General features: G+C 36.2%; 1 protein-coding gene across 1 annotated transcript in view; it reads left to right on the top strand.

Annotated features, from left to right (window-relative positions):
- LOC148944622 (neurabin-1-like) overlaps window positions 1-12,160 on the top strand; it is a 67,738-nt gene extending 55,578 nt beyond the window's left edge. Inside the window, exons 10-11 of the mRNA XM_089099971.1 lie at window positions 6,628-7,423; window positions 11,910-12,160. Coding sequence (XP_088956097.1) covers window positions 6,628-7,423; window positions 11,910-12,160 — 1,047 coding nt within the window. The remainder of the gene's footprint in view (window positions 1-6,627; window positions 7,424-11,909) is intronic.
- Window positions 12,161-12,588: the final 428 nt, after the last annotated feature.

The raw sequence follows: 12,588 nt of genomic DNA, 5'->3' as shown, positions 1-12,588 counted from the left end.
GGAAGGGGGAAGGGCTCGAAGCTCTTGTCATACGCACATCTGCCAGATGTTGACCTCAGATCCCGACGAAGTATGAGATAGGCTCAAACTTGTGCCTTGGTGTGCACCCGATCCGACCTCTGTGAGGTGTGGGGAGGGGGCAGATCAAAATATCTTCGTCGTTTAATTACTAGATAAACTGATAGAACTCATTAAATAGAACCTGGCTAACAGCTACAGTTATGGTCTCTGTGTCCAGGCTTGATTGGACCTCTTTGAGGAGGAGGCTAGATTTTTGTTATCTGGATCAATGAGATCCTTTTGGATCTCAATTAAATTTTTTAAGAATTAGCATCTAAGATTTTATTTTACCTTTAGGCGGCTCGATTTAATCTGATAGGAACTCTCGCTTGGGTTGTGCCGCAGCTGTGACCCATGAGTCGATTTTGCTGTGATATTTTGTGGGTAGGAGGAGGGGGGTATTCGTAGTAAAAGTAATTTTTTGTATTTCTTAGCCTTTTGATGGCAGAAAAATGCACCTTTTCTGTGGAATTTTTCTCATTTATGAGGTGTTCCAACCTAGAAATCCCTCACCCATCTGGGTATACGACCTTGTTCCTAATATCTAGTTTGCATGAACAAACTGTAAAATGACAATGGACGCCATCAAAGTATGTTGAGGTATTTTGGCCGCCCAAAAACTTTTGACATATGGATAAATTCAAATCCTCTATATGAAGGTTTGCACATTTTGTCTTAAAAATATCTGCTAAATTTATGATGAAATTAAATCTGGATTTTCTTAATGTATTGTTGTAAAATGACGCAAAGTACTATTGCGAACAAACGTTACAAATAAATTACAATACATGGGACCGCTATGTACACTACTTGTACTCTGTGAACATTGTGTATAATAGGAATAAAATTAAATTATTAATTAATGACGATAAATAATATCGCTAGTTGTGCTAATTTAATCTTTTTTTAGGAAAACAAAAATTCGGAATTGAAATATACAGTTTAGTTGTTGTTTTTTGTTTAACCAGGCCTCCTAAAAACCGGTGTAACCCCATGGAGGGGCAGGGGGTGTCGAGATTTGATGCCTCTTTTGTGCAAATAGATAGAATCATAAGTTGCAAGTGGGGATGGGTGATAAAATTAGGCGGATGTAGTAAAATAAAGGCTGGAAACCTCTAGTTTAAGGCTAATAACATTACTGGTGTCGAGCACATGCAGATTGAATGGAGGCTATCCCCCTGGAATTTTCATGTTTTTTTTTTCAATTTTCCATAATCTCAAAACTGTTTATGTAACTCGCCTGTTTTTTCTTTTTGTTTTCTTTTCTTCAAAATTTTTTTAAAAATTCTGCCCTCTCCCTCCCCTCTTGGAATAATTTTGGGTCTGAACGTTTATTTTGTTACAGAAAAAAATAGATGCTACGTGCATTTACCTGCACTGCAATAGAAAGCAATCGTCATCACAAGATAGAAAACCGGAATAGAAAAACATTTACCCTTCCGACAGAGATATGTTAGGTCTAAATATCCTGTGGGACATTTTCACGTGTCTCGGATAATTTCTAAAAATCGTTTGATAAGCTGTTCTCAAAGGGAGGCTCAACAAAGCAGTGGAGGTCAAGAGGATCGAAACATGATTCAACATATAATTTCAGATAAAATCTTTTGGTGTTGCAGTGACGATAATTTGGGGAAGCGCCAAGAGACATGTCTCTCGGATCAATGAGAAGGGCCTAACGGTATCAATTAAATTTTGTAGGAATTGGTATCTACGGTTTCATTTTATCTTTTGAGGGTTTGAGTCCAATCTGATAGGAATTGCCACTTATGCTGTGCCGAAACTGTGGCCCTTGTGTCGATGTTCCTGCAACATTTTATGGCTAGGAGGAGGGGAGTGTTTAGAATAAAAGTAATTTTTGATATTTTTTAGCCTTTTGATGGCAGAAAATGCACCTTTTCTGTGTAATGTTTCTCATATGTGAGGTGTTTCGACCTAGAAATCCAACACACCTGGGCACAACCTTATTCCTAAATTGAATTAAAAAAAATTTATTTCACCTGAAAGTAAGGAGCAACATTAAAACTTAAAACAAACAGAAATTATTAAGTATATGAGGTGGTTGCTCCTCCTCAACACAAGTTTGAATTCTGTCCCTCTTTAAAAACGACTCCTGAAACACTATGTTTGTAAAAAAAAACTTTAAAGAACTTTAGCGCAAAGAGCGAGGTGTTGAGGGGGAGCAACCTTCCTCATATATGTAATAATTTCTGTTTGTTTTAAGTTTCAATGTTGCTCCTTGCTGTCAGCCGAAAAAACTTGTTTTTTTATTTAATTTCTGGTTGTTTTTTGAATAATGCCTGGGAATCTGGCTCCACCTCCACGGAAAAATCCCTCCTTCCCACGGATATATTCTTTAGACAATTCAGTCCTGGTGAAAATTTACCCCGAACAATTACCCTTAACATCACACGTAAAATTGAGTCAGCAAAGAGAAAGCATCACATAAGAAGAATTTCGTATAGGAATTCTGGCAAATTCCCCCAGCGTAAATTTTTTCTGAAAAATTCACCCCTTGGAAACTTTCTTCCCCATGGAAAATTCTCCCTGTGAAAAATCCATCCAGCAGAAAATTCCGCCCCTCTCCACCCGAAAAATGTGTGTATACTTCCCAATAACAAATACTATACGTAAGCAATGGACAAATTTCATCACTTACAGATATTTCCCCAGGGGCTAAGGGGGGTCGTATTATCTTCAAAGGAATAGTTTTTTGAATTTTCAACTATGCTGAACAAAATGGTTATCTCAAAATTTTGATCGGACGGTTTGAGGAAAAAATGGGCGTGGGAGGGGGCCTAGTTTTCCTCCAATCTTTTTGGTCACTTTAAAAGGGCACTAAAAATTTTAATTTTCGTTCGAATGAACCCTCTCCCATTATTATAGGACCACTGGATCGATACGAACACCCCTGCGAAAAACAAACACACAAAAAAACAACAATAAACACGCGTACTAAATTCCACATTTTTGCAGATAGGAGCTTGAAACCTCTACAGTAGAGTTCTCTGATACGCTGGATCTGATAGTGGGATTTTCATTAAGATCCATTAAGATTTCCATGCTGATCTTATGATTTTTAGGAGGTTTACCCCCCTTTTTTCAAAAATCAGGCAAATTTTCTCAGGCTCGTAGCCTTTGATGGGTAAGACAAAACTTTCGCATACTTTGCATCTATATACCGGTAAATCTGCTTCGCCCTCTATTAGATATATCTCTCCCCCCCCCCCCTCATTTTAAACTCCTTCCTGGAAATTTCATCCAACGTATAGTGCAGCCCCTTTCAAATTCCCTCGAGACAATTCCATCCTTGCAGAAAATCCCCCCCACCCCCGTAAAATCTCTTGCAGACGATTCAGAATAAAAAAATTCGTCTTAGCATACTTTCATTTGAAAAAGACTTTAATCTCTAATCGGTTTATCGATCACTCCGGAAATGTCCCCTTCCGTAGAATTTTTCTAGAAATCAAAACACGCGGAAAATAGCCTCCCGATAATTCCGCTGGAGCATCTCCACGTGCCTAACTGAGTTGGCAAAGATAATGTAAGACAATTAACAAGAATTTCGTAAAGGAGTTCTGTCAAATCCCCCAGAGCAAAATTTTCCCTGGAATTTTACCCCCCCCCCCCCCATGAAATTTTGCTCCCCAAGGAAAATTCTCGAAATGGAAATCCACCCCAAGCACAAAATCTCTCCCCCCTGAAAAATGTTGTATACTTTCCCATTAACAAATACTATACGTAAACGACGGGCAAATTTCATAGCTCTCCCCGTCATTTTACCCCTAAAGACATAGTTATTTGATCTTTCAACTATACTGAACAAATTGACTATCTCAAAATTTTGATCAGATGACTTTGGGAAATAAATGGGCGTGGGAGTGGGCCAGTTTTGATTTCCGTTCGAATGCGCCCTCTCCCGATCTCCTAGGACCATTATTTCAATACGATGGCCCATGAAAAAGAACAAACAAATAAACACGCATCCGTGATCGGTCTTCTGGCAAAAATAGCAAAATTCTACATTTTTGTATATAAAGTTTCATTCTTGAAACTTCTACAGTGGGGTTCTCGGGTACAATGAATCTGATAGTGTGATTTTCATCAAGATTACCTGAATTTTTGGGGGTGTTTCCCCCTATTTCAAAAATCAGGCAAATTTCCTCAGGCTCGTCACGTTTGATGGGTAACACTAGACTTGATGTTCTTATATATTTGGAATCAGCATAATAAGCTGGTTCTTTTGATGCATCTGTTAATATCAAAATTCCGGTTTTTAGAGTTTCGGTTACTATTGAGCCGAGTCGCTCCTTACTTATAGTTCGTTACCACAAACTGTTTGATATTTGGTTTGCATGAACAAACTGTAAAATGACCTTAAATATTGCGGTATGAAGTATCTTGAGGTATCTGGTCGTGAGGTATCTTGAGGTATATGTTGAGGTATCTTGGCCGTGCATAAAACATTTGAGGTATGGATAAGTTCAAATCCTCTGTATAAAGGTTTGTTCATTTTGCCTTTAAAATGTCGGCTAAATCTGTGATAAAATTAACCCAGTATTTTCTTTGTGTATTTTTTTAAAATGACGCAAAGTACCATTGTGAACAAACGCTACTAATAAATTACTATACATGGGACCGCTATTTACACTACTTGTATACTGTGAACAATGTGTGTTAGGGCTAAAATTAAATTATTAATTAATGACGATAAACAATACCGCTAGTTGTGCTAATTTAATCTGTTTTCAGAAAAACAAAATTTGGAATTGAGATATGCAGTTTAGTTGTTGTTTTTTGTTTAACCAGGCCTCCTAAAAACCGGTGTAACCCCATGGAGGGGGGTTGAGATTTGATGCCTCTTGTGTGCATAGATAGAATCATAAGTTGCAAGTGGGGATGGGTAAAAACATTAGGCGGATGTAGTAAAATAAAGGCTGGAACCTTCCAGTTATGGTAATAACATCGCTGGTGCAAAGCAAACGCAGTTTTGATTGGGACTATCTCCCTGGAATTCTCATGTTTTTTCAATTTGTCCATAATCTCGTATACATTTGGTGTAGCTCACCTGTTTTGTTTTGTTTGTGTTGTTTCGTCGAAATATGGTATTTCTTCAAAATGCTGCCCTTTCACACCCCCCTTGGAATAATTTCGGGTTAGAACGTGAATGTTGCTACTAAAAAATACATTCTTCAAGTATTTACCTGTACTTTAATAGAAAGTCTTCGTTGTCATAAGACAGAAAACAGGAAAAGTAAAACATCTGCCATTCCAGAAATAATGTCGCTGTTAGGTCTAAAGGTCCTGCGTGACATTTTTGCACTGCGAAAAAAAATCATTCGCTGAGTTGTTCTCAAAGGGAGGTTCAATAAAGCAGTGTAGATAAAGAGGATCAAAACATGATTGAACATAAAAATGTCGGATAAAATCTTTTGGTTCTACAGTGAAGATAATTTGGGGAAACGTCAAGGGACATATCTCTCTAATTTTGGTATCAATAGAATATGTCCATAAAAAAAATCTTGGAAATTCAGTAAGAGTTTTGCTGTCGCCCTCTCCTCCCTTTCTAGTGAAAGGGAATGAATTGTCTGCATTCAGTGGTAAAGTCGAGTATTTCTAACAAAATGTCTCACGCTGGATTTCAGCTGAATTTTCTGTCAGAGGTTTTCCGCATCGTAGTTATGTTTCAATGACGGCTTATTAATTTTGAAACCTACTTCTCCCTTCTTCCCTCTTCTCCAGATTGTGCCTGGATGTATCGAATTCCCCAAATTTATTACTGGAAAATGAGCATACGCCATTTTGACCCCTCACCCTTTCTCTCCTCCAAATTTAAAATATTCTAAATAGATGCACGATCCAATTTTCTGTCAGATGTCTTTCATATCACAGTTGGGTTTCAATGGCATATCGGTTTATTAATTTTGAAACCCGCCTCTCCCTTCTCCCCTTTTCTCCAGATTGTGCCTGGATGTATCGAATTCCCCAAATTTACTACTGGAAAATAAGCAAACGCTATTTTGATCAGCTTATTTAAAGTTTTAATGGCTTATTTAGAAATGTATTAGAAGCTTTGCAGGGGAGAGATCAGACTCGGCCATTGAAACCGTCTCCTCTTGGAAGATTCTTGTGTTACCAAAATTTGGTATTTTACTCATTTTAATATTCAGTTTCCATCCCTCACAAAGTGTTTACGCACGTATTTGTTTAGTTGTTTTGACTTTTGTCAGTTTATACTTGAGAAACTTTCGAAAGTAAGTGAAAAACCCTTCCCAGAACGAAATAGTGTTTTTTACCTCCCCCTCTCCCTACATCCCAGATCGAATTTCTGGGTATCCTCGTGGGCTTACCACTCATTCAAATGGGCAATATTTATGTTTTTTTCTAAGCTTTTACATAATGTATCATTCTCATTATTATTATTCTAGGAAGTTGAGACTATGCACATGTCAAATTATATCTGCTTAAATTTTGTTGTTACTAAAAATCCTAAGTTTGGCAAAACTGCTTGATTTTACTTGATTAGGGATCCCTAATGGACGATCGGCACTAATTCAGACGTTCTTTCAGGATCAGAGTTTCGATGATGGCGATTCGTTATCGAGTGACAGTATGCGACCTCCTCCTATTCCTCCTCATAGGCACACGCCGCTTCCTTCTACTATTACCTCAGAGAATGCAGAAACCTTGCGTGTAGAGGCTGTATCAATAGATCGAAAGGAAAGCATGCAAGTTAGGCGTGAAGATAGGATGAATAATGCACAGGCTGTAATTGCTAGTCAATTGAAAGAAGTTCTGGCCAAAAGGCAACAAAAAAATGAAGTTGATAGAACAACCCGACTAAAAAATGACGCTGAGGAACTTTTACGGAGGCGTATTGAAGAGCCACCCATACCTCCAAGCAAAAAGCAGTTAGAAGTAGGAGAGGTTGTCCCAATTGTACCAGGACCTCAACAAGGTTCGCCTATTCTTGGCAGACGAAATGATTCTCAATATTCTTCGTCAAGAAGTTTAGCTCCTGAGAAACCTCAACCTCAATTTAGACCTCCGTTCGCTGATCGATCTGCCTATGCCTCGTCAAGAAGCTTAGACGAAAGGCTGCATGCCCACAACCGTGACTCCGTTCAGAGTGAGCGTTCCTATGTTAATCATGAGATCGAGTCTCAAAGGCAAGCCCCTCCTCCAAACTTTGTCCGAACAATTCCTGATGGGGCACCATCCACTCAAGGATCTCTGAGAGGGCAAAGAACGTTCCAGACATTCTTTTCTGGACAAACGCATACATACACTAATGTGACACTGCAGCATACTAGGGCTGGTGTTTCAGTTTTGCCCTCCTATGCACAACCTAGACAGCAGACTCAAGGTTAGACTTTTTTATTTTCCTCGTTTGTCTCTTTCTGCTCCTTCGTTCCCTTCCTCTCTTTGACATGAACTCTTTTGTCGCTTTTGTGGTCTAAGTTATAACATGGTTAATAAGAAAAAAATTAATTGATTCTACATATTAATAAAACCATGTTAGCTATTTCGTGTTTACATACAAAAGGTAATCCGTTAAAAACTAAACTAGAATTTAAAAATAACGCCATTAAAATCTTCAAAACACACATTGTACTCCCCCCCCCCCAAACCCTGGATATGGTTTTAAATGTAGTACTTGCATTTTTGTATTGAAAATTTAGGTTGATCAGGTAGAGGTTAAGCATCACAGAACTTAACTTGGTTCTAGTTGTAATATTTTGCATCCGACTCGTGTTATTTTTCTTAGTGGGCTGGATAATTTCTTCAGGACTATGTCCATTATCCCCAGTTCCCGGAGATTGCTTCATTCCATTTTATCTACTCAATAACTCTGAGTCTAATTTTTTAAAAGGAACAAATTCATCCGTTTGGTACTTTATAAAAAGAGAATAATAAATATCTTTGAAATCCAAGTTCTCACCCCCCCCCCTATCGGATACGGTCTTGTATTAAGTGCTTGGAAGTTTTTCCTGAAAATTAAGCCTAGTAAATCGGATAAAGGCTAAATTTTTTCGCACAAGTTAAGCTTGGTTTTGGCTCTAAGATTTTATAATCGATTCATTTCCATCTTTATGGTTGATTGGATATCTTCTTCTTAACTATGTCTGTTTTTCTCTCTCCGCCTCCTCCCCCCCCCCCTCCCAACTCGCATATTTGTTTTTGTTCAAGATGGACTTTCTATTTATTTCTAAGACCATCTAAGCAAATACTAGATTTTGAGGACTTTCATACACTAAAATAAAATGTATGTAAATAATAGAAGGTAAAATAACGAGGAAATATTTTAAATACAATGAGATTTATTAAATGAATATTTCGACTTTATATCTAAGAGCCGTCATCAGCAAAGTAATGGATAACTTAAAATTTTATATGTGGAATAGATAAGTGAAATAAAAAAAAAATTAAATTTCATATAAATACAATTTATATGTGAAATAAAAAAAAATTATATGTCAAATAATAAGTGAAATAAAATTTTAAAATGAATAAGAGTAACCATAATTCTCTTAAAGACGATCGACAAAAAGGATAATATAAACCAAATAAAATAGCTGTTAATTTTCTTTATGCTAATGGACAAATCTAAGTGCCAACTATTGTAATCTTTGCAATTTGTTTTGAAAATGACCACTCCCTTTGATTCATCTTTATTTTAAATTCTCGTTTTCTTAATTGAACTAATAATAGGTAATTTTCTGCTCTTTTAAAAATCTAGCTTAGTGTGAAATGCATGACTGTTGTTAAAAGTAGCGCTTGAGATTTATTTCGTTCACATTTATATTTTAAACAGTGGAACCTAAAAATAATTTAAGTTCCGCTTGTATTCATCAGACTTTTTAAATATAGTGTCTTCAGGCTTAATGCCTAAAAAGCTGTTATTATTGTAATTGAAATGGTGTCATGAACTTTGTGACGCTACTAAACTTTATTCTACAATCCCGACTTCTCGCATTCTTTATTTTCTTTATTTCTCTGTTATTCTTTTTATTTTTTATTTCCTATCATTCTTTATTTGTTTCTTGTTTCTCGAACAAACTTTATTCTACAATCCCGACTTTTCGCATTCTTTATTTTCTTTATTTCTCTATTATTCTCTTTTTTTTTCTTTTTTTTTGCTCTTCCGTGGTTTTAATATATCAACAGAAGTCGATAATTTTGCCATAGCTGAGATTCAGTTCTATAAATATACCGAATTATATTTTGAAATTTGTTTTTTTTTTAGATTGAAAATATATTGAATATTATTTGGAAATTGTTGAAAAAATGGCAATTTTCCCTCCTTTTTTTTTTTAAGCAAGTTTAGATCCTTCTCCAATAAAAAATTTAAGCCCTAACATAATTCTGGCTCGGTGAATATATAGATCTGATACTAACAAATCCAAAGATATAAGTATCTTAATCTTTTGTTGTAACCTACAGCTGAAAGCTTATCGTAAAATCGCTTGTTTTAGAGGGAGTATATTTCTTAACTCTCCATGTATACGGGTTGGTTTCTTAAAACTATGAACAATTATGCTTTTTACTAACTTTTGCCGATCTTCCGACCTCTTCTCCCCTCTTTCTGAAAAAAAAAAAAATTAGAATAATTCCTTCCTTATTTGCCTGGGGTACCCCAAGAAGCCAGCCAGAGAAGCCAGAGCCAGCCATCACCTGGCTCTGTTCATTTCCTCAAGTTAAGATTCAACGATAGTATTGCACTCCGCAATCGAGACAGGCTTCTCAGTTATCATTATGGGCCCAATCAGTGATACTTTTTTTGCATTGTGCAAACCGTAGGGGTTAGATCTAAGAGTTCCAAGTATTATATCTAAATTTTACATCCTACATCTATATTTAAGAAACTGAGGATTTTTTTCAAAAGAAGGAAGTTCACATCTCTTTTCTGTTGGGGGAAAGAATTTCTATTAGGGGCTTACATCACCCTTTCATAAGGAAAAGGAAGTTTTTAAGTAGAAAAGGAAAACATTTTTCTTATTTCTACTAATAAATTTAAGTCTTCTAAAAGTTCCTTTTGTCCAATGTCAATTCCAATTTTTATTAATCATTGATAGCGTAGATCTTTTGATAGGAATATCTTTCTAAAAATAAAACAGAAAACTTTTAGACATAAAAAAAAACTCCTCCGTGTATATTCTAAATAAAGATTTATCTGGGTTGTCTTTTGAAATTGTGCAGCTACTCCAGCGCTCCTTGAAGAGGGATGGGTACCCCCTTAAAACAACGGCTTTATTTTCTCATATGGGAAATTGACATTAAAGAATTATTTTTCGGCTGGTAATAATTTATTGTGAACACCCTGTATAATGAAATCCATTTAACTAAAAGCCAAACAAAAAGTGGTTCATCCCAGAATTGGGTGGAAGGAGGTCGTAAGGAGGCATTAAAGGGAAATTGAAATTTTTCGGGAGGGTGTTAAGAAGGGGGCTTTAAAGAGATTGGGATGGAGGAGGAGCCTGCGAAGTTGTGTTAACCTCAGGTGGTTTGGTGCTGCATTGAGTTGTTAGTAGCAGTAGTAATTCAACTAATCTTAATAATAAAAGTTCGTTGCTAAAAAAAAATCATGGGAATTCCAAAAATAGTTTGAAACCCTACAAAAATGGAGTCGGATCGTAATGCAAGCTGCGCCATTGGAATGCCCGTAGGGGAAAACCCCATTGAGGTGAATTACTAGTCCCCCATGTTGAACAACAAGAAAAATCACTTTTTAGCATGGGAAGCAGTGGTGGTAAGGGTTGCCACCCCTAGTGATTTATCCCGATTTCTAGCGATTTTTATATTGCCTAAAAATCACTAAAATCTAGTGATTTTTTTTACCGAGTGGCAACCTTGGTGATGCGTCTTCTTTTTTGTTCTTGCTTCCTTTTGTTCGTTTTTTTTTATGAAGGTCTAAGTTTCTTTGGATCTAACTTTTATTTATTTTTTTAAATTAAGTAGATTGTTTTAGATCTAGGTGTGTCTGCGAAACATAGGCTATTTAAAGAAAAATGTACACATATTTTGATACTATGTTCTTTCGGGGGAAGCGCTTTTTTTTATCTTTGGCCTTGTGTAAAGCAAAGGTAAAAATAGACAAAAAATAAATACAACTAATATTTATGTTTAGATTGTTGTAATTAGCTCAAGAGATATACAGAAATCGCGTTTTTAAAGCTCAGAACGATCGTGTTTATTCAATATGGGCATATTTTGCGCCATTCTGAGCCAGTATTCGGGTACCCTGGGCACTTTTTTCGCTTACCTATTTATATTTAAGATTTGAATTAGAGGAAACCGAATATTTCCAGTCCTGAATTTGGGGAAATACTATAGAGGTTGAAGCTCATCCAATTTTACTTAGTACGCTCCTTGAAGGCTTGACTAAAGTCATATTGGCCAAGTAATTTTAGCCATCTTGGCCATAAAGCCAAGCTATCATGGTTTGGCTTCATAGACAAGCTAAGCCTTCGCTTGTCCAGGTTTTATAAATTCTAAATATTTGTCATGAAAATACTGCCTATTCTATGACAAAGCCAGTTTATTACTCGGGACATGTACACTGTTAAATTGCTGAAAAATAAAAACGCTATACGCTATGGATAAGATTGTGTTTCCACTTTACAGTAATGTAACAATATAAATTAGTAACAGTAAATTCACAACACAAAAAATCAACTTAGACACAGTGTCACTCGCAAGGCTGAATGGCCAGGAAAGAACAGGGGAGAAAAAAAATATACTTAATCTACTAATATACTAAATGCAAACAATTTTTTCGTTTCTTATCAGCTTTCCATAACCTTGATTTCAGTCATTAATGTGTATTCATTTCGCTATTATCCTTCATTTAGTTCAAAGCAAAGAGCATTATTATGAGCAGCGGCAATTAAATCCTTCTAATCCAATGACTCCCGAGGGAGAAATGAGTGATTCAATAACGAGTGGTGGAAGTTTGGAATCGACTAGTCCGAGTCATACTAGGAATTTTGAGCACGGAACATTGCCTTTACTCCTTACAGACTCGGGAGTGAAGTCCAATTCCAGCATTTGGCCGAGCAGTAGTGCTAATGAATGGACGACAGAACAGGTGGGTGTTATTTGATTCTACTTTTGTCAATAATAATTTTGGGTGTTGATCAAGAGACTAAATTGATGAAAGTAAAGTACCGGAAAGGATTGCTTCCAATAAATAGTTTTCTAGAGCGACATAAAGAAAAGCTTAATTTTGTTCTGCACTGTAGTTGATAGGATTTTTTACCTTGATTTATCTTGAGTCCTATTTAAGATTCAGGTTGAGGGGGCTCCACTAGAATTGTTATGGTTTTTTTGCACCAAACCAATGCATCAATTGGTAATGTTATATACAGTAGGTAATTTGACTGTTTACAATTGGTAAAGAAAAGTAAAGAACTCCATTAAACAAAAAATGAGCAAAAATAAAATCAAATAATCTACCAAGCTCGAAACTACAACAAATCAGCATCGATAAATAAATGAAACCCAAAACGAACAGAAATTACAATAAATAAC

Source organism: Artemia sp. Qi Xiang Cuo, chromosome 14 (genome assembly GCF_049724085.1).
Source record: "Artemia sp. Qi Xiang Cuo chromosome 14, ASM4972408v1, whole genome shotgun sequence".
Classification (NCBI taxonomy): Eukaryota; Metazoa; Arthropoda; class Branchiopoda; order Anostraca; family Artemiidae; genus Artemia; species Artemia sp. Qi Xiang Cuo.
This window is presented reverse-complemented; position numbering and strand designations above follow the sequence as displayed.